Source organism: Strongylocentrotus purpuratus, unplaced genomic scaffold, assembly GCF_000002235.5.
Source record: "Strongylocentrotus purpuratus isolate Spur 01 unplaced genomic scaffold, Spur_5.0 spur5_contig_845, whole genome shotgun sequence".
NCBI lineage: Eukaryota > Metazoa > Echinodermata > Echinoidea > Camarodonta > Strongylocentrotidae > Strongylocentrotus > Strongylocentrotus purpuratus.
In genome coordinates this window covers 1,239,908-1,262,660 of record NW_022145552.1, presented here as the reverse complement: position 1 = coordinate 1,262,660, position 22,753 = coordinate 1,239,908, and the positions used below count along the sequence as shown (strand labels likewise).

At 40.0% G+C, this 22,753-nt stretch overlaps 2 protein-coding genes across 2 annotated transcripts; one reads left to right on the top strand and one right to left on the bottom strand.

Annotated features, from left to right (window-relative positions):
* Positions 1-416: 416 nt before the first annotated feature.
* LOC100888167 lies at positions 417-15,865 on the bottom strand. Its single transcript, XM_030991250.1, has 8 exons — positions 15,736-15,865; positions 13,900-14,097; positions 5,858-5,983; positions 5,344-5,436; positions 4,539-4,646; positions 4,133-4,246; positions 3,495-3,623; positions 417-712 (listed from the first exon to the last, which is right to left on the bottom strand). Exons 2-8 carry the CDS (start codon positions 14,054-14,056, stop codon positions 417-419), a joined length of 1,023 nt encoding a protein of 340 aa, XP_030847110.1. The 5' UTR covers positions 14,057-14,097; positions 15,736-15,865.
* A 1,974-nt stretch (positions 15,866-17,839) lies between these two features.
* Positions 17,840-20,901, top strand: LOC100893523. The gene is made up of 2 exons (XM_030991964.1): positions 17,840-17,913; positions 19,346-20,901. The coding sequence occupies exons 1-2, from the start codon at positions 17,845-17,847 to the stop codon at positions 20,279-20,281; spliced, it is 1,005 nt and encodes a 334-aa protein (XP_030847824.1). The 5' UTR covers positions 17,840-17,844; the 3' UTR covers positions 20,282-20,901.
* The last annotated feature ends 1,852 nt before the right edge of the window (positions 20,902-22,753 follow it).

Below are 22,753 nucleotides of genomic sequence, written 5' to 3'. Positions count from 1 at the left end.
GTAAAGTAGAGTTCTTATCATCAGACGCAATAGAACTGTTTACCATAATGCTGTCTCCGGGACCCCCATAGTTAAACCGAAGTGACATGGTCTAGTTATGTTCGAAGTGTAAGTATTAGGAGCAGAGACATCTTTACGGTCGAAATGGATATCCGGTACAATTCGAATTAAATAAAAGGTTATTGACTTCGGAGTATGAGCTACATGTAATTAAACATAACTTAATATGCAACTTATCAATAATCATCGATTACTCTGTGTTGCCTATAGAAATCATGTTCTCACTAATATGTTGTCATCCTTGTACATTTAGTTTAATAGGTGACGCACAAGGATGTTGAAATTGCCTTGGGTAGATTTGTTTAATGACCTATTCGATCATTTTGATGGTTATCTAAGCAGCAGAAAGAAGATAACTATTGAAACTTCATACCTTCTTGTGAACGCAAGTCTCCTGCCAGGTGTTTCAGGTTTGCTTTATTTAGCGCCTCCAGCAAACCAGATAGCTGCTTTTCATCACGGGTCTTCTCTTTCCAGTCCCGTAACATGCGCAAGATTCCAGAACTATCTTTTGGTTTACCACCATATCCACAATACCCATTTAGTTTTGTAAGGCTGAACCCGAGATTCTGACCTAGCGAACAAGCATTTCTATACTCCTCACCCGGAAGAGCCTTGGCCAGCTTTTCAAGTTTGCTGTCGGGTATTCCACCTTAAATGTTAAGAAAAAATGACGACTTGTAAAATAGTATACATTAATGTTTACTGCTTACAAATACACGAGGAATACGGCTCAAAAGTATAGAAGCTTAAAGGAAATAGAAAGTTTTGGTATGGGGTCATGAATTTGGTTCAAATTAACATATTGGAAGCATTATGCTATCCTACAACATTCAGTGATCGTTGTCGCAGTTGAAATCGAGTCTAAATGTATGAAGTTGTAAATAATAAACTCTTTATGTTGCATAGCTCCCTCTCAAGGCCAATATATTAATTAAGCTATTAATTAAGCTAAACTAGGCGTTGTGGCGTGCGCCTGTAATCCAGCTTACAGTGGAAGTTACAAACTGATTCAGCAGAGGACGCAGGTTCGAAACTGAGTCACGTCTTTCGGATGGTGACGTTAAAGGTCGGTCCCCAGACGTAAATAATCATATCTGATTGATACACGTCTGTAAAAACCAAATACACACACACACACACTATTAGACTAAATTCGACCGATTAGTTATTCCCGTTTGGAAATTATATATTACAACTACATATTCTGAGATTCTCATGGTCGCAGCTACCATTGTACGGCCGTAGGCGCTATTTGAAATTCATCAAAATTTACCGGGAGCACCGGTAAATATTTATATTCCATTTTTCTCGAAAGCAGAAGTGTTTTAGGGGCTAAATTTTCTCATGCTTTTAATAAATCCACAAGGGCATCCAAATATATCAAAATTGCAAAGAATCACTATCCACCCAATTTTCAAAATTTCCCAAAACTTTGTATTACCTTTAACGAAACGAAAGCCTTAGAGATGAATGCAGACCTATACAGAAGTATAGCCAGCAGTGGATTTTCCATTGTTTGTAATTATTATTTATTTTTTTAAGGGGGGGGTGGGTTAACGGCCTATGCCCTCTTTCAACTTATCCTGTCGAAAGAATACGTGGTGTAACCAGGGAGGTGAAAGAAAGGAGGCGAAACTCTTGTAATTTATTCAAACGTATTCGTGAGTTCTAAAGCGTAACAATGGGATGTGTAACATTCCACCTGGCTTTGAAGTTCCGTGCTCCAAACCGCGCTTCCACTGCGGGGAATTTCGGAAGCCAGGCACCAGTTTTACACTTATTACAAAATATTAAATTACCGGCACAATTTCAGTGTAAATCAAAAACTTTATATGAAGATTGTATTGGGAATAGTGCATCAAACACATTTCCAAATTTAGAACTCCGTCCTTCCTATAATTTGTGTGCCAGAGTTGGTTACAGAAAAAATTACATCCTGACAAAAACTCAATAGTTTAGGATAATGCGATCATTTTGTGCATGTTTTAATGTCCCATTATTTGATCCATGATTTACAATCTTCAATAACATTAAGTTTGCTAATGCGTGTTTTTGCGTGTTTTTTGTATTTTTGAAGTTAAAAAAAAGATGAAATTACAAAAGTTTGAGTTCGCTTGTTCTACTCTTTACACATTCAACACTGGATGAGAAATCATTCAAATGGGCAGCGAACAGTTGATGTGATACTATTGTCTGATGTAGGAATTCTAAATCCTGAACTTCATGCGGTTTTTCAACAGTTGCAGATAAGCGCATAACTTTTCGGCGACTTTGAGCATGGGCAGGCGCGGATCCAGGATTTCTTAGGGGGGGGGGGGCAAAGTTGAAATTTTGCGAGCCAAATATTGGTACGTAATGGTGACAACGGCAGTGGCAAAAAAAAACTTTTTTTTTTTTTAGGGGGGGGGGGGGGTAGACAAAAAAATCAACCCACTCTTACATGCAGGCCCCGCTGAACGTTTCTCGGCGGGGGTCAAGGGGTGGAGCCCCCAGAAACTCAGGGGTATGGGCATCTAATTACTGTAAGATGAACATATTTTGATACCTTATTTGTGACACTGGCTAGACACAAATCGGTGTTGGGTCCAGGGGGCAGAGCCCGCAGAAGCTCAGGGGTTCTATACATTAAATTATCGTCAGATGAGCATATTTTTATACCTTATTTGTGACACTGGCAGGACACAAATTGGTGTTGGGTCCAAGAGGCAGAGCCCCCAGAAGCTCAGGGGTTTTATATATTAAATTATCGTCAGATGAGTATATTTTTATAACTTATTTGTGACACTGGCAGGTCACCAATTGGTGTGGGGTCCAGAGGGCGGAGCCCCCGGAAGCTCAGGGGTTTTGGGCAATAAATTACGTTCAGATGAGCATATTTTTATACCTTATTTGTGACACTGGCAAGACACAAATTGGTGTTGGGTCCAGGGGATAGAGCCCCCAGAAGCTCAGGAGTTTTATACATTAAATTATCGTCAGATGAACATATTTTTATACCTTATTTGTGACACTGGCAGGTCACCAATTGGTGTGGGGTCCAGAGGGCGGAGCCCCCGGAAGCTCAGGGGTTTTGGGCAATAAATTACGTTCAGATGAGCATATTTTTATACCTTATTTGTGACACTGGCAAGACACAAATTGGTGTTGGGTCCAGGGGATAGAGCCCCCAGAAGCTCAGGAGTTTTATACATTAAATTATCGTCAGATGAGCATATTTTTATACCTTATAATTATGTGGAAATGGATATTAAAAAAGTAATACCGCAAACAAAATTATCATTACGCAAAAGCAAAGTTCTTTTTCGTTCGATTCGAGTCCAGGAGTCGTGCAGTATTTTGTTTTGATATCAATTTCGTATCGAAATTTAACATGCAAGAAGGTGGAAGTCAAATTGTCTGTGGAATGATGAATCATTGTTTAGACAAATTACCTGAAGGAGAAGATTTTCGGTTGTCTGTCAATGGGTCGGATCCGGTGGTGGTGGGTTGAACTGACTTGGATGGCGATGTAACGTTATGACCATCGCTAGTTTGGACCGCTTCCCGTTGCCCCTCAGCTCCTAATGGGTAAAGTAAAGTACAGAGTTCTAATCATCAGACGCAATAGAACTATTGACGATAATGTAATTCATAATAACATCTTTATTAATGGAATACACTTGGCATACATTATTGCTATATCTGGTAACCCTCATGATAGCTTCCTAGCGTGGCGATCCTATACGCTTCAGAAAGGTTCGAGGTTTGATGGAGAAGATTGAAAAGCCACGATCCACCACCTTTTTTTCCGGGGGTGGAGGGTCGCAGCAGAATCGTCTTCTAGTGAGATGGGGTATTACCGACTACCTCTAAGATTACCACAATCTAATGATTGTATTAGACAGAAATGATAAGTCAAGACTCAGGTATGTATATGAAATTTTAGCAATCCTTGTTCACAGTTCGAATTTTCGACATGGGATGGTTTCAGATGAAGCCTACACCTTAATTCGGCATGGGACAGAAAATGATAATTAGCGTTTTTATTGATTACTTGAACATTGATTCCTTTCAGTTATTTCCAACTTACCTGAACCGGACAAAGCTTCTTGAGTCCCATTAGATGAGGAGTCCTCCATATTGTTTCGTTTGATAGATTGAGCTGTTGGGGCATCTGGGGTCTTTTTACTAGGTTCTTTGATTGCTGAAGACAAGAAAGTAATCAAATATTGCTTAAAAGACTTTTATAGTGACTTGACTTGGATTGTGCCAAAGGCAGAAATTGCAGGTTGGTCATCAGTTCTGCAGATTGGTCATGTTTAAAGTTATTTTTAAAGGACAAGTACGCAATATTTTGTTTTGTAATGACTGGTGTATATTACATACCTTACTCCACATGTTTAGGAACAGAGTATACTTTTGGTTATTTAAGAAGAGCGAATACAAACGAAAAATACTAAATGATACTAAACTGCCATAAATTTACTAGATCATACCTTTTTTTCCTTCGAGTTCTGTCGGGGAATCAGCGGGTGTTTGTGGAGAAACGCCATCCTCATATTGCTCCGTTCTAGATGTTTCCCCTTGATCGGTTCCTGGATCCGCTGCAGATTAAAAAAAAAAAAACATTAGCAGAACTGAATATGTTCATTATATAACGGTATGTTATATGGAAATGTTTTAAAATAAACTATTCTGAACTGTGACAGTTCGTATCTTTTAAGATAGGCCTATACCTATTTTGCCACTAGGAAAATATTAGCGCAAGTAATGAATACGTAAATAAGGTAGCATGACGGTCCTAAAAACAAGTTGAATGGATGATATGAATTTTGAACAGGATATTTAAACATGTTATAGTAAAGAGCACCGAAGTGCGAACGTTAGATTCGCTCGTCGTCCAGGTTACTGATACCAAAAACAAAGCTGTGCATGAGGTTCACCGCAAAATCATTCAAGCAACGGACTGGAGCAGGACAAATTCAGTGTTTGGTGCTTGTGTGATCACCACGCCATTGTATAGCACAAGATTATTTGGAACCAGCACACTTGACCAAACTTGGCCAGTATGACGTCACTCTTCGGTACTCTTAAGCCTTCAGATGCATTTTACGTCATCCTGTTTCTACAATCAATGAAAAGTAAACGGGAGAAGGGATGCAGACGAGTGCATGTCCACTTTGCAATGTATTAATAGGTATGGCAACTTTGAATTTTTGGTCGCCCTCGATCGCCCACATGCCACATAAGTTTAACACTATTCACTATTAAATCTGAGAACGATGGTCATTTTAAACCTACCTTGACTGGAATCAGGATCCGACTGCTCTTCTGAATTTGAGGCTTTCGTCTGGCCTGTCTTCCCTAGGGCTTCATCAATTGGCCCCTTGACCTCTGTTCAGAACAATAACCAAGCAGAGGTGAACAGACTTCTTAAGGCTTAACATTTTTATCCGGATTGTGTATAGGCAACAATCATGTTTAAGTATGTTATACTATTCTTATTGATTTTTCCAAATAGAATAAATCACAATATTTTTTAATGAAAACTGTTCAGGGATTGATACTAAAGAGCAATATCAGTTCAAAACATTCAAATATAATTGAATATAATCGTAATTATAATGAGGTACGAGTTCGCCATGCAGGTCTACGCCGAATTCAAGGGGGGATAATTTGCCACGAGTTTACTCTACGAAATGTAAACATTTCACGTTCGATACATACTGTTTAAAATAATGTATAATTATCGGTTATACTCCCGACATGATAATTATATATATCCCCTCTTATTTAAAGTAAAGGCGCCTTTCACCTGCTTTCGTTTCCACACGACGTGCATTTTCTTGGAACTCGGATTCCTCCGTCGGTGGAGCATTGTCATTTCCTGGTGGCAGCGTTTCGTACGGCTGCTCCGAAGTGGTTTCTCTTCTGGGCAAAACTAGAAAAGGGTAAGAAGTTGAGGTTGAGATTATTCTGAGTTCTGATCGGGGTGAAAAACTAATTTCTGAGCTCTCATATTCTTCTTTTTAGTGTAAATCTGGTAGACTATCATTGTAGAAAAAAATATCCTGAAGATGATTGCTCTTCAAATACCCTCCAATTCGGAATATGATGAGAAATACCTGACGTGTTTGGACCAAGCTTTTCATGCCACGTGATTGTGTAAATAGTCCCACATGTATGCCTATTTATGTCTGAAGTGCAAATGCTCTTTAACTAGGCCTAGTCAATTTCGTATTATTTTGATGATTCAAGAGTCCCACACTAAATACCAATCCTTATTTACTACACAATTGATCTTTCCCAATTAGAAATTTAATAATATTCCATGCCTAGAACTCAACTTTATCTTAAAACGGACCGTAAAGTCACGTAACATACTTGATGATTTGTTTCTCCTCTTTAAATCCCTTTCAAAAAAGATGTATACAAAAAATTACGAATTGACAAAGCTTTTAATTTGAACTCAAATGGATTTTCAGAAGAATCGGTCTCCGTATTGAAGATCTCATTTTCTTCACTTTATCAAGAAAGAAATATACCATGATAAATATAATGGCAGAAATATTTAGAGTTTACGCAGATTATTCGAAATGATAGGGAGAATTACAACTACATTGCTTATTTTATCGGTGAATTCTTATTAACAAAGAATTGGAAAAAAGTCATATCTTTCATTTAAAACGATGACAATTGCCGAACGAATATTTATAGTTGTGTTTGGTACTCAGATTATTTCAAATGATGAAGAAATATACAACTACTTTTCTTGTCACTTCGGTGAATTATAATGAGCAAAGAATTGAATAAAAAGTCTTATTTTATTTTACTAGTTTGATTATGTTAATAATAATAATAATAATCCGTTTTTTTATATAGCGCTCAATACACCGATCCAACGATGTGCCTAAGTGCTTTACAGATATATTATTACCCCGGTCATCGGATTCAAGCTTACCCGCACACAATGTGTGCATATTTTCCACTCCCTGGGGAGCATTCCAGCCAGTCGCCATTTTACAAGCGCACACTTGCTCGTTCAACCACATGAACGTTCGCATCCTACCGGGTACCCATTTAACACCTGGGTGGAGAGTAGCAAGTGCAGGTTAATATCTTGCCAAAGGATATTAGTGCCGTTTCATTTAATACACAATTGTCTTGATTATATATTCTTCTGGCCCTATACGAAAGAAAATATCTAAACATTGTTGAAAGATCAGATGAACGGATAAATAAGAGATCACTGTAGACAATGTTCATGTATAAGTGGCCATCTTGAAAGTGCTTTATTCCCATATCCTTCCGCCAATCGCGGCCTCATTACGCACATCAATGAACTATTGGTGTTGTTCATATAGTACCACAACATCCCCCTTCTTTCAATGACAAGTTGATAGTGCTCTCCTTAACCAGTTGTATCTTCCCTGCTCAATATGCACTGTGCATGACGGAAATTATCCACTAAAACAGTAACACAATTTAGAAATTTCAACAGGAGGAAACATTCCAAACATATTCTTTTTTTTTCTTTTTTTTTTCGAGAAGCACAGTACTAAAAACTGTTCAACTAAAACTTACAAGTACCTTTCAACAAGAAAAGCAAATTTTAGAATGGTAAAATAGTGTCCTCCACTATAACAGGCATATTTTGTTGCTGAATCGACATATTTGTATAATGTAATTCAACTTTTTATACTTTACATAACTTTTGCTGGAATAAACTGAAGTGATACCATATTGCTTTCTGGCAAACAGTTATAAACAACATTTTCCTTCGAAAAAACGTTTTTCATCCCATTTTAATTAGGACTTAGCAATACGACAAATCTGCGTAACAAAACTATAATTCCTGGTATTTGTGTGGAGAGTTGAAATATCATGCACGAGCACGGCATACAATTGCTAAATTCGGTTCTGTATACAAAAGAGATTTTCTGTTGAAAGATAACCAATATTAAGCGTGGCAGTTATATAAAACACTTTGGTTATACATGTATACTGATTAAGAAATTGAATCACCTTATGTCAAATATGAGGTTTTACTATCATCAATGTAATTCTACCGGATATGCTAAATCATTAACAAATAAAGTATAGTTGTTGTTTATCAATCTATTAATCGATGAAGTTTTTATTCTTGATAACGAGATGGGGGATTAACCTTGCGACCATATCGTGTGACATAGGCAAAAGAATCAGAACGAGGGATTGAACCATCGAAATCCTGTGTTCCTGCGGGTGTTGTGCAGTTGTCACCATCCTCTCTTGGAAGATGCTCTGTCCCTGGTGGTGGTGCTGTTGCCGTCTCTATTTGTATCGGCATCTCTCTAAGATGGGACCTGTTTCTCCTTAACACCCTACCATTGGGTGTTGTCACTTCATATGATCTTGGTTCTGGGCAAACTCTTGAAACCTCAGCCGGCAGCCATGTGTTGTCTTCTGGATGCAAGGTTCTGACTTTCTGGCCGACCTTCAGGAGGGGCAGTACCCGGCCGACATGTCTGTCATGGTCGCTCTTCATCCTATCCCTCCTTCGCTGGAGCTGGTCGTGGACATCGCTCATCTGTCTGTCATGGCGACCTGGAAGTGTTGTCTTCATTTGCCTCCCAAACATCATCTCGGCAGGAGATGGCAGGTCGGACTGAGGCGTTGCTCGAAGGTGGAGAAGTGCCTTTTGGACATCTTGTCCTGTCTGTTTGCACTTCTGAATCATCGACTTTATGGTGCGTACCATCCGTTCAGCTAGGCCGTTAGAGCGCGGATATCTCGGCGATGAGGTGGTGTGCTTGATGTTCCATGACTCACACATGTCTTTGAAAGCTTTTCCAATGAACTGGGGTCCGTTATCAGATATAACTTCGGAGGGCACTCCAAGGAGGCTGAAAGTTTCTTTCATTACGGTAGCAACTGAAGCACTTGTGGTGCTGTGCATTTTCCTGATCACAGGGAACTTGGAATGATAGTCAGTAATGAGTAAGTATTCAGTTCCCTCAAGAAAAAAACAGGTCTGTGGCTACCTTTGTCCATGGCGTCATTGGAACTTCGTGCGGTTGTAGTGGTTCCCTTTGTTGCCGATCCTGGTTCTCCTGGCAAGCAGGGCAAGTCTTGACAAGGTTTTCGATATCCTTATTGATGCCTGGCCAGTATACCGTGTCCCTTGCTAGTCTACGAGTTCTCTCTATACCCATATGACTCGTGTGTAGCTGCTCCAGGATGTCTGATTGCAGCGTTGAAGGTATCAACACCTGTCTTCCTTTGAAGATAATGCCGTTGGCGACGCCCAGTTCCTCTCGGTATGACCAGTGAATCCTTGAGCTGCTTGGAACCTGCTTAATCACGTCTGGCCATCCATCGTGAATAATTCTACTCAGCTGCTTCAAGTTCGGATCGCTTGCTGTCTCTCTCTGCAGCTGTGTCTGCTTCATAGGTGTAAAGCTTGCCAGATCAGTGTCATGATTCTCGTCTAATTCCATGACTTCATCTACACGGAGCTCAACGATGACGTCTCCTCTCTTTCTGGGGTTTGGCAACCTACTGAGTGTGTCTGGTAATGTCATCTGACTTCCGGGCTTGTATAGGATATCACAATCATAGCCCTGTATTTTGACGAGAAGTCTCTGTAGTCTTGGAGGCGCACTCCCCAGGGGCTTTCTACAGATCGTTTCGAGTGGCTTATGGTCAGTGTAGACTGTGAACCGGTTGCCAAACAGATATGAATGGAAACGTGTGATCCCAAAAACAAGTGCCAATGTCTCTCGCTCGATGTTTGAGTAGTTGGATTGTGCATCTGACAAACTCTTCGAGGCGAATGCGACTGGTCTTTCATTCTGAAGGAGGCAGGCTCCAAGTCCTTTGAGCGATGCATCTACCTCCAGTACTGTTGGGACACTGGGGTTATAGTACCGTAGACACTTTCCTTCTGAAATGTCTGATTTCAATCGTTGAAAGCATTCCTCATGGTCCTCCTGCCAGGTAAAGGGAACATCTTTCTTCAGAAGATCACGCAGTATTGCTGACTTTTCAGCATAGTTTGAGATGTATGGTGATAAATAGGTCATCATCCCTAACACTCGCTGGAGATCGTCCTTGTTCTGTGGTGTAGGCATTTCTCTGACATCCTCCAACTTGCTAGGATCTGGTTGTATGCCTTTGTCTGTGTACAGTGAACCAAAGAAATTGATGCTTCTCGCCTTGATCACACACTTTGTACTGTTGAACACCAGACCTTCTTTTTGTGCAACTCCCATCAGTCTCCAGAGGTTATCATCATGCTCCTGTTCAGTCTTGCCAAATACTGCTATATCGTCAGCTATACCTTCACAGCCGGGCGCCTGTGCAAGGATTGTGTCCATCCTTTGTTGAAAGACGTCTTGACTCACCGAAAGTCCAAATGGAAGTCTGCGAAAGCAATACCTTCCAAATGGTGATCTGAATGTAGTAAGCTCCTGCGATTCTTCGTCCAGGTGGACTGACCAATATCCTGCCTTTGCGTCCAATTTCGAGAAGTACTTGGCCTGTGAGAATGCAGGATTGAGCTCCTCTAGAGTTGGAATCTTATGAGGGCATCTCTTCAGGTTTTGATTGAGCCTTTTGGGGTCAAGGCAGACTCGCAATGACCCATCCTTCTTCAGGGCTGTGGTGAGGGAACTGCACCAATCTGTGTGATGAGTAACTTTCCTAATGATGCCGTTTCTTTCCATCTGATCCAGCTCTTTCTTGAGCTTGTCCCTCAGGTGGACGCTGCATTTTCGAGGCGCATCAATTGATGGAGTTGCATCCTTCTTCAAGTGCAACGTTGCCTTGCCACTGAAGTTCCCAATCTGGTCAAACTGGTCTGGGTAAGCCGCCTGTAGGTCTTTAGCTGACCTGATGGGAGGAAGATCATTTGGACTGTCCAGGCCCATCTGTTGTTCTACTGTGTGAATCGTAACAATCCCTAGCTTTCTGGAAGTAGGAAGTCCGACAATGACTGGTCCCTTTACGTCCGCAACATACCATGTTTGGTCTACGACCCAAGGCGACCCTTCATACATCATCGACATCATCAAGGTGCCTAAGCAGCGTAAAGGCGTTTCTCCGTAGGCAGATAGTCGCGTAGTGGTGGGACGGATAACATCTTTCCATCGAGCCCTGTACATGTCCTTCAGCGTCCGCAGTGGCAGAACATTACCGCTGGCTCCTGTGTCAACCTTTGCATTGAGGCGATGGTGACCCCTCAGGTCTGGACATATGATGTTGATACTCGCATATGCTTCGGTCTGCTCCGAGTCAATAGAGTTTAGCGATATATGTATCATGTGGAAATCACGTTCCTCACTGTCCGGTTGGTTTGTGTCGTCCGGTCCAATTTCGTCAACCTTACGCTGGTTCCTGCTATGAAAGGATGTAGACCTATACTGCCTGTTTCTTGGCTGTCTCTGCTGTGAGCTCCACCTGTCTTGTGATGGTGGACATCTAGGAGGGATCTTCGATTTGACCGGATCTTTCGTCTTTCGACACATCTTCGCCCAGTGTCCTTTGACGCCACACGCATTGCACAGGTCCCCGAAGGCTGGACACTTCTTTGGAAGGTGTGAAAGACCACAGTTCCTGCATTTCTGCCTACTGTCGTGACTAACAGCATCAATGTTCCCACTTCCAATGGTGTGGAGCGTCTGCAGGCACTGTTTACCGACTTGAATGGCCTCATATTTGCGGCCTTCTTCAAGAAGCTTATCAACTGAGAACCCTTTTTCTTTGTCGAGTAGGTCTTTCTGAAATGACTCGAGTTGTGTAGACGAAATCACCAGCTCTATAAGTCTTTCACTCAATTCCCCTTCGGTGAATTCACATTCCTTTGCCTTACTCCGACATCTATTGACGAACTCGTCGATCGTTTCTCCAGACATCTGCTTGTATCGCATTAATTCGAGACGATGAATCCTGAAGTTCACTTTGACATTCAGTTGGCCTTCGATTAGGGCCCATAGCTTGCCTGGGTCCTTCTGATCCTCTGCGCTGAGGCTAGAGGCGTTTATCCTGCGTAACCCTTCGTTCCCAAGAGCTATCTTTATTTTTGTTGCCTGTTTTGTAGTATCAGTTATCTCATTATCGAGAAGGCAAAGTTCCATTCGCTGTTGAAATAACGTGAATTCTTCAGCGAGACCACACCGAGAGTCCCACTTCATCTCTGGATAGCGGGCCATGGTCCTGGTTTCTACAATGGGGTCTTGGACTACACAGGTAATTACATGTAATACATGAATTGTGACTTAGATCGACATGTAGGCCTACAGAGCAATTAGCATTTACACTAGGGTCTATAGACTCTATGTACAACTTCAAAATGCAGGTTCAAATGTATCAAAATATATCAAGTCTAGATCCATAGACAATTGGACCCCCTTGTGTAATTGGTCTAACATAGACAACTGGTCCTGGACCCGCTTTAAGGGGATACCACAGACCACTGTTTGGTCTAGTACCAGTAGAGTCTACCACTAGATCTAGACTATATCTAGATCTAGTAGAGTCTAGTAGTACATCAGCTCTTCTACATACATGTAAGAGATGTGTATCATTCATTTAATTAGGACAGGTCCACATGTAGAAATTGGACTCGTCAAGGTCTAAAGTAAACACATCTAGAAATCTAGACTAGACCTAGTCCAGATCTGGTCTAGATCTAGACCAGGTCCAGTAATATAGAACAAGGTGACAGTAGATTTTGATCAAGTTACACCTTCTTAGTCATACTCATTCTCATACTCGGTCTAGTCTAGATCCATAAGTAGAGTCTAGACTAGAAAAAAAAGTGTCTAGACTATCTATCTAGGCCAGGTCTTGATCTAGACCCCTAGACTAGACTAGATTCTAGTCCAGTTTTATACGTCATAGCACATTAATTATGGTTTAACTGTTTCAAACCGAGTCCAAACATTATATGTCTGCTTAGATTATAGTCCATTTGATTAAGAGTCTAATCTTGTTTTCATTCCACAATCACTGAATCAGATCCAAGTCCAGCAATCAGTCCTGGATCTACTTGCACGGTCCGCAACACGACGCTCTGGGTCCGAGTGGCGTACGCTAGTTCCAAAACCAAAATGCAGTGCAGGGCTGGAAGTCCGAGGTAGCGGCCTATAGCTGTACTGTTCCCGGTCCCGGTCGAGCCTCTAGGCTCTGGTCTTGTCGAGCCTCTAGGCTCTTCTCCTGACGAGCCTCTAGGCTCTGCTCCTGGCGAGCCTCTAGGCTCTGGTTCTGCCTCCGCATCAGTTCTGGTCCTGAATGTAGGGCTTTAATAGTCTGATAGTCAATACACTAGTCTACTCGTAGTGTTGCCCGCGTAATAGTACAGTGCGCAACCTTTCGCCGACACAAAGTCATATTGGAGACGCGGCTGTGAGTTTACTCTGCTGGCTGTGCAGTGTGATTGTCGGCAGTTCAAAAACCGTCCCTATCAATCTTTCATAAGTCATTCAAGATTATTGCTGGCCCTATGTGATCTGCAGTTCCATAGTAATAGATATGGCAATTCTTTTGACCGCTGCCACCATGTTGAAAGATCAGATGAACGGATAAATAAGAGATCACTGTAGACAATGTTCATGTATAAGTGGCCATCTTGAAAGTGCTTTATTCCCATATCCTTCCGCCAATCGCGGCCTCATTACGCACATCAATGAACTATTGGTGTTGTTCATATAGTACCACAACAAACATCAGACAATCTGAACAGCAATGGGGCCAGTTCGGGGTACAATTTTTTATTTTATAATATGCAAAATTGATTGCACAGCTTATATACACGTATAAATTGCAACAAAGTTAAGATTCGCAGATAACTCAAGTCGGATCACTGAATATACCTACCTTCAGGATCTTCTGTCTTAATACCATCATCCACATTTTGGTCTACGCCATTCTCTGTATCTCTGTTGTCTACAGCCCGAATAGTTTCTTCCTCTTTGGTGTCATCTGTGTCATTTCCTCCTCCATTTTTCCGACCTCCCTCGCTCTTTTCATCCATATCCGAATGAAATTACGTGTTCAAGGGGGATATGTTAAGCTCTAGATGTGAAGAAGAAAGTTTACGTTTTAAGCTCATTTGGCAGAGTTTATTCATCTTTGGCGAAATTCCACTCCATTCAACAACATGTATAAAGGCAAACTACAAAGTTATCATAATTGGTATACATGTTATCTACAATGATTATCTAGAAGTAATTTATAGTTTAAAAGTATATGATTTTAAAGAAAGTTGAGGTTTTGAGACTTAGTTAGAGATTTTCAAAAAATCATTCAGAGAAAAAGGAAAAGATTTCTATTCATCTTGGCCAGTGCAATTGCTCTAAAATTAGATTCAATTTTTGACTTCACAAAAACAATATTTGTGAAATTCTGACAGGATAATTGGATGAATGATTTAAGTGAGATTATTATTTTTTTTTAAACAACGGAAAATATCAATGAATTTATCCGTAGATCTAAGGACAACTGCTGGGCTATGTTATCTTGCATAAGATTTTTGATCAGTCGACACATTAAATTGTAATATTTAAGAGTTATAGACCGTTCACATCATCCGCTTATTTGAATGCCTATGAACAAAATCACAAAATCTAGACCCTTGTGTCCTTTTTTCCTTCACGATTCACTTCTTAGCACGTCTCTCTCTCTCTCTCTCTCTTTCTCTCTCTCTCTTTCACTCTCCCCCTTCTCTCTCTCTCTCTCTCTCTCTCTCCACACCCCTCCTCTCTCTTTTTCTCTCTCTACCTCTTTCTTCATTTATTTCTATATTGCAAGTATGTAAAGTTTTCACCGGCGCTCTTTTCCTTCTGTACAACCACAATATCAATATTACTTCCCCTTTTTTACGATTCAAAAGCTTCAAAATGTCAACCATATACTTTGTTCATAATCATCCTTAGAGGGGCGGGGAGGGAGTGCTCGTCTAAGACGGTGCACGGTGCAACTACTTCTGGTTGCTGTTTGCGCAAACACAAAATCCATAAACATGTATCAAATGAATATGGACCCACTTTTAGTACTTGACCTTAAACATTGATCACTATTTTCTTCAGAATAAAAACAGCTCACCCATATTTTCGCTAAAGTGCAATTCCCACATGCAAACATAATTATTTGAAATCATTTCGCTTTTCCATCCAAAGTCTTGATCATGGGTACTTTTTTTAAACCAATATGACCCTTGAAATCATGATGGGTATGGATTTAAAGGCTTCAGCTGTACACCCCGGTATACAAATCCTGGCCACTCCACCCCCCCCCCTTTTTTTTTGTCAAGAAAGATAGAGAAATCAATAAATAAAATATAATTCATTCATTTTTTTCTACACGGTTATTTTTGTTTGCGTTTTCTCTGCACTAAACTTGTTGACCATGTTGTCAATTACCGGCTATACAAAAACAGGCCAAGAACAACAACAAAATGCAAAAAGTCAACGAGCCAAGTTACGTTTTTTTGTTTTTTACATCCAAATAACAATATATTAACATGGGGTGGTAAAAAGAATCCTAAAATAATAAATTATCTATTTTACTGTGAAACACGATGATCGATAAGCGAACACAACGTTCATGCAGTTGTCTCATATAGCCAGGAAGCTGAATGTGAATATGAATAATACTAAAACGTACTAACACAAATAACAAAATAAAAATATAACGTTTGGTGTGTCTACTCACCCGTTAACATTTGCACGGTCAGTTGAATGAATCTATTGACGAATATGGCCTCTCGTTCTCCGCCTCTTTTGTAATCAACAGTAACAAAATCTATTTACCGTTATTCGAGTCGGTGCATGCACACACCCCATGAACGTTTTGTTAGAGGTCTATGCACATACACAATCGAAGAATTGCTACGTGTGTGCGCGCGCTCTGCGCGAGAGTCACCATGATGACCTAATGGGGATTCCCCTACGACGAAAGGTCACTGGGAATTCCCAGTCTGCAATGAATGTTGTATTTCTCGCAGTTGTTGCTGTTTCGTGATTCTAGTTCAATCGATAGTTCTTACTCAAGTATGTTTTCTTATACATACATTCTAAGTATAGTATGGTGAGGATATAGGGGGATGGTGTTAGATAGGAATACATAGACAAATTGTGTGACCATGATATTCGTGTAATAAGTGTCATGTAAAATTAAAATTCCGTTTGGCGACCGCTGCACCAATTTGACTGACTTGAAAAGTTTATTTCAAAATAACTCATAAGCCTATTCGAATATTCAAACATTGATTTTGCTATTTTGGACTTGTACTGAACAAATGCTATTTCTTATAGTAAATATTAAAAAAAAATTAATAATCAAAGGACGGCTTAATGGAAGAACTTGGTATGAAATCATGAAAATAAGTAATACTCAAACATTAACTATTTTTTCTTTTTTTACCAGTAGGCCTTGAGCTATTATTGCACTAATGATGAATAAATCAAACATTTGGTCTCTAAGTGAAGTTTTTGGAGACCGAAGGCTTTATTTCAAAATGATTTAGGCCTGCCTTCACAGAAAATCATGTTAATAAGTGAATATAATCTAATTATCATTGTGAAGATTAGGCCTGCATACTGGCATATGGCTGGTGGGTTAATGATTGATTAAAGAGGTCTTTTACCCATCATTCCACAGAAAAAGGCCTTCTTCTGACAATTTTGAATCAGTTTACTCACAAACTCACGATGACTGGGCACAGTGTACTGGCGGGATAGGGGCAACACGTTTGATCGGCCGTATATTCTATATAATGCTACAATTAACACCCTTTGACCGCCATGATCATTGTCAGATTCCAAAGAGGAATATGTCCATTCATTGTAATTGAACATATCCTACCAGAATGGCATGCCCATGCTAATCCCATGCAGGCGCGTACGCAGGTCCCCTTACATTTTTGGGGGGTTTGTTTTGGTGGAAACCCCCCCCCCCCCCCCCTCAAAAAACATGAGTTGTTAACAATGTATCAAATTGCGCTTCTGTGTAAAATTCACAATTTAAAAATGTATTTCAATAGAGAAACAAGAGCATCAACCTGTACACTTCCAAATAGGTTTAATGCATAGCCATCTAAAGTCCTTTCTTTGACAAAATTCAATTCGAAGTCGGGATCTAGAAAAAATACCCTTAAATGCGTACATCAGCGCGAACAGCAGGATTTCGAAAAGGTACCCTTTTTCTTGAAAATTGCCCAAAATGGACGTTTTTTAAACCGTATCCGGACACCTACCCCCTGGACATCCACCCCCCCCCCCCCGAATAACCACCCAAGCCAACTACCCCTAAAGACAACCACCCCCGAAGGCAATCACCCTCAGTAGGACGACTACTCCCGGGGACAATTACTCCCTATACAACTACCCCGGACAACTACCCCCTGACGACTACCCCCTCCCCCCATTCAACCAAACCCCTAGGACAACTACCCCCGGACAGCTACCCCCTAGGATATTGTCCGGGGGCAGTTGTCATAAGGGGTACTTGTCCGGGTGGTAGTTGTCCGGGGGTAGTTGTCCTAGGGGTAGTTTACTTGGGGGTAGTTGTCCCGGGAGTAGTTGTCACAGTGGGGTAGTCGTCCTAGAAGGTGCCGGTTGCCCTAGGGGTCGTTGTCCTAAGGGGTAGTTGACTGGGGGTGGTTATCCGGGGGTGGTCCTAGAGCCTTTTTAACCCCTGAACGCAGCACCGCACGGACCGCGTCCAATCTCAGACAAACACCCCCTAATTTATACGCGTTTTCTTTGTGACGCATATTATGCTTACATATCCATATTTGACTGAGACCCTCTGGATACATGCATGCACGCAAAAACGTTGCACGAACAAGGCATTTTCGTGTGTTTCCCACCCTTCTTATTTCCGGGCAATGTAAGATATATTGATTTCATTGATTTATGACTACTAACCGAGAATATAAGAGTTGTCTCATGCAAGCATGATGTTAAACATGTAAAATTCAGTAGCATACCAAATATGTAATCTGCCATAGCATATCCCCATGCGTACGTTATTGTGTACTGGTACACCGCTACCATACAATCACTCGTCCACACAACAACAAGAGACGGAAACATCGTGGACAATAATTTTCCGTTTTATTTCATTATATTTCATTTCGTTCAAACAGAAAGACATTACTGATAATTTACAATCATCCACAACCCCAAGTAAATATATATTTTACAACAAATAGACCCCTCTACCTTACATCTTCCTGCCTCTACCATACTTTCTTAGAAATGGTGTCCCACTCCGGTTATTCTCATATCCGGCCATATCACTTATCCGGATGGGCGCCGGTCCCGGCGCGGCCGGATAAATGAAGTAATAGTGCGCCACCATAATTTTCACGCATTAACTCATAATAATAATAATAATATTGGCATTTATATAGCGCTCTTACAGACATACATGTGTATCACAGCGCTTTACAACATATTATTATTACCCCGGTCATCGGATTCAGGCTTACCTGCACACAAGGTATGCACATTCTCCACTCCCTGGGGAGCATTCCAGCCAGTCGCCATTTTACAAGCGCCACTTGCTAATCAAACCACATTAGCTTTCGCATCCTACCGGGTACCCATTTTAATAGCCTGCCATGAGGCTGCATGCACGCTACCTATTGAGTGCCATGTGCGTGCGTGCACACTTTCGTACTAGCGGTTATTGTTCATGCTCATTGGGCTGTGCTGTGTGTTTTGCACTCGCCATTCATAGAACCATCGCGTTAATCAGATTATCTCAAAAACAACCTGGCACAATGGGGATTAGCCCTGTGGTACGATAAGAGTTAACGTATATTGAAATTTTTTGAAATTGAAATTGTTCAGTTTATTTTTACCATAAAAATGAAACATGTACATACAAATGAGTAACATAGTAAACATAATACGGTAAAGGACACCCTTAGAAGCAAATTGCTTGTGGTGGGGCCTTAAAAAGAAAAGAAAAGAAAGAAAAAACTACACATAAATTATACAGTTTAAAAACTTTAAAATAACATGATACAAACACACATGCACGCTCACACATATACATACACACATACATTCAAAATATCCTCCTCAGGACCTATGACCTATAAGTATATGAAAATCAATATATTTTTTTCGCTTGGATTCTATCTAAGATAGGCGTTGATATTTCCGATCTTGTTGGGCAGGTTCATGCATTAGCCCCAATCTGAGTTGAGAAATATGTATGATTCCGAAAGACAAGGTCTAAATATAAAAAAAGACCTATTGATACAATGTAACGACATAGCTTTCCATTCTCTTCTTTTTTGTTACCTCAGAGAATGTCGGGATCAACAGATGACAATATAATTACATCGGATGAAGCCTTTCACTTCGTGCGAGATGTCCTGGGAATCTCTGCGCCGTCCACCAAGCTCAAGGCAAGTCCAAAGGACTTTCTTGAAGACATCATTCGAGCGTATTTCCATCACATCCCATTCCAGAACGTCAAAAATATTGCCACGCCCCACCACAAGAGACATGTTCCTACCGTAGCCGAGATCAAGCAGGATATTCTCAAAGCTAAGATAGGCGGACTCTGTTACCAGGTCAATGTCTGCTTCTATCTCCTCCTCAAAGCTTTGGATTTTGATGTCACGCTTATCGCTTGCGACATCGGATATCCCAGCGACCACGTCGCCATAATCGTCCACAATATGACAAATGAGGGCAGCAGGCATTATGTCGACGTCGGGACCGGGAATCCGTTGTTTTGCGCTGTTCCTTTCGACTTCCAGGACGAGTCACCTGTGTACCATGACTCCTTCCTGCGTTTCAAGTTTTCCCGCCAAGGTGACGTCATATTTTGTTTGCATCAGGTCGATGGTCACCCAGCCAAGCATACCATGGTAGCCAATCGTATCACCGATGGGTGGTACCGATATATCCGCATTCATTTCAAGGAAGGTGTCGAGATAGCCCACTTTAAACCCAGCATGACACCGATCTATGTCAGCAGTGATGGTATACCTAGACATTACTTTCTAACCAGTGTCAGATGCGTGGCGTTTCCCGACTGTCGCTTTGTTTGCATCAAAGACACTACTCTTTTAATAGAAAATGAGAGTGGATGCATTTCGAAGTCCTACTTCAGGTCTCGTGAAGAGACCAAGGAGGCGTTTGCCAAATACTTCCCCCAGATTTCACAGGCAATGCTGGATGAAGCAATGAATGATGAATATGCGAAGTTAGATTACGAAAAGGGGATTTTGTAATAAAATACGTCAATAAATCTGCTTATGAATTTGTTTGGAGGTTAATTTTCAATCAGAGTAACCACGATAAACGGTGCTAAACATTATTAATTTGTATACTTTCTGCAATACTTTCATAGAAGGTGATAATGATTTTATATCCTTTCTGACCACAACAAAAAGACGTGTACCATTTTGTAAAAACCGATTAGTCTAGAAGAACCCTTTGCGGTGAAAACTGCTTAGTGCAACATGTACTGTGATCATTATTCCAACTCTTCTCGCTTTCACATTATATTTCATGTAGAATATTGGCGATATAAATAATACTACATAATGATATTTTACCTTCTGTTTAGCGAAGCCCACCGATTTTGTCTGAAATATTTGTTTTAATTTCTTTTATATTCGTGTAATAGGCCGACCAATGCAACCCTACAAAAGAAATGATCGTTTGTTTGATTTCATTTTAGTATAATTCAACAAAATAAATAATAATAAGCAAACCAGGTACATGATAATGTTATTAGTAACAAGAGATAAATACATGATATATTCATATCAAGATATGAATCATTTAAATAATTATACATTGACAAAAATAGTTGACAAATCTTTTCAACTGTCGTTTAATAGGCCTACTCAACTCCACAAAATTTTTCATTGTTTGTTCATTTTACTTCTGCATTTTTAAATATAATAAAAGTAATATACAAACTAGGTATAAAATGACAATATTATTGTCAACACAAGTTAAAATACATAAATAGATACATAATATAAATCATTAGACCTTATAAAAAAGTTGACAAATCATTTCAAAATTTCAATGAAGGAGACCGCCATGAGATTGACGTGATCGTGGCCTTAGGACTGAATTGTATGGATTTCATTTTACCAGTTACACTAATATACCCGAATGAATTAATTATATAGTTTTGCTTTGAATCACAATTAATATATTACCAATTTATTTCATGGAGTAGTAAGTCTTATCAATTGGTTCGCATTAAATCATACCTAACTCTTCCATAAATATATTTTGAAATGTTTTTATGTATCTACCAAGAACTGTATTAATTAGACATTAATTTTGTTTACAACTTGTTGTTTATTCCTATGTGCAATCTGAATTGTAATGTTATTTCTAATCCAGCTGCTAGTAATTGCTGCGAAACACTCAAACTTGTTGTCTAATAAACCATTTTTGTTATTGAATTGCATTGAATTCAACATTTCTTTGTATTTATCTAGTGTGCTAATAATGAATTTCTGATTGGTATTTTCTGTAATGTTTTACTTCCATTATCATAATGTATTATCGATGTATTTTCTCGTTTAATACAAACAAAGTTGTTATGATTATAAGGTATCTTGTAATATATGTAATGTCGTCTGCTCAGAGCCATAAGGCCATTGACTTATATCACTGAAGACAGAGTGAACACCCTTCTAGCTCTCAACGATAATTTATCACATTTTTAATGTTGTATCAAGGATACAGCAGGATTTCTCAAACCGTTTTTGCTACATCGATCACCATCTTTGGTTGTTTTTTTTTTTTTTAACTGTTCTTGTTTGATTACAGCTTTTATTTGAACAATGGTAATTAGATTTCGATATAATGGGAGATGTATTGTAACTTGGCTGGCATAGGCGCTGGAAGTGGCGGGCAGGGGGAGGGGGACTCGCCCCCCCCCCCCCCAAAAAAAAAAAAAACGCCCCCCCCCCTCACTTGTACATGTTTTGGTAAAAGGAGGGGGCACAATTTCATTGTCTGCCCCTGACACCATTACTTAAAAGGATACTTGAGGTTTGGTATAGAGGGCGCTTCACAAAATAATTACGGAGGACATACTGTGTATGATCGAATCTCTTTGATAATTTGTGTGACTGAGTGTCAAATCTGAAAGAGCATATCAAATTCGGTTTCAGAGACGGTTAAAATATCCATATTTTATCCATTTCTAATATATTTTAAGGGGCCCTACAAAATATTCGAACCAGGCATTAAAAAAATGAGATAGCGCTTTATACGTCTTTATTTCAGCCAGTGTCGGCTTTTTGTTGGCTTTTTCGTGTTGGTTATAATACGCATAACCAGCCGGCCCGTGTATTGTTATTAAATTGCTGGTTAATTTTTTTTTTTTTTAAGTGGAGCTGAATTGGTATGATCGGATTTAATCTAAATATCACACATTTGTGGTCTGAAATTACCTTCACAGCTGTTTTGGGTCCTAAAAGAGACTAGAAATGTCGTAAATCAGAATAAGAGCAATAACCATACACTAAGAAGACATGTGCAATCTTAAACAAGAATTTAAACTGATGGTCTTATTCACATGGAGGCGCACTAACTGTGAGCCATATTCTGCTATAGGATGTTTATGCTCTGAACAGAGCATAGGGTATGTAATTTACATTCTCTCATTTTGTATGCATTTTCCATAACTCTTCAGTAGGGGTGTACATGTAAATGCCACAATGCATCTC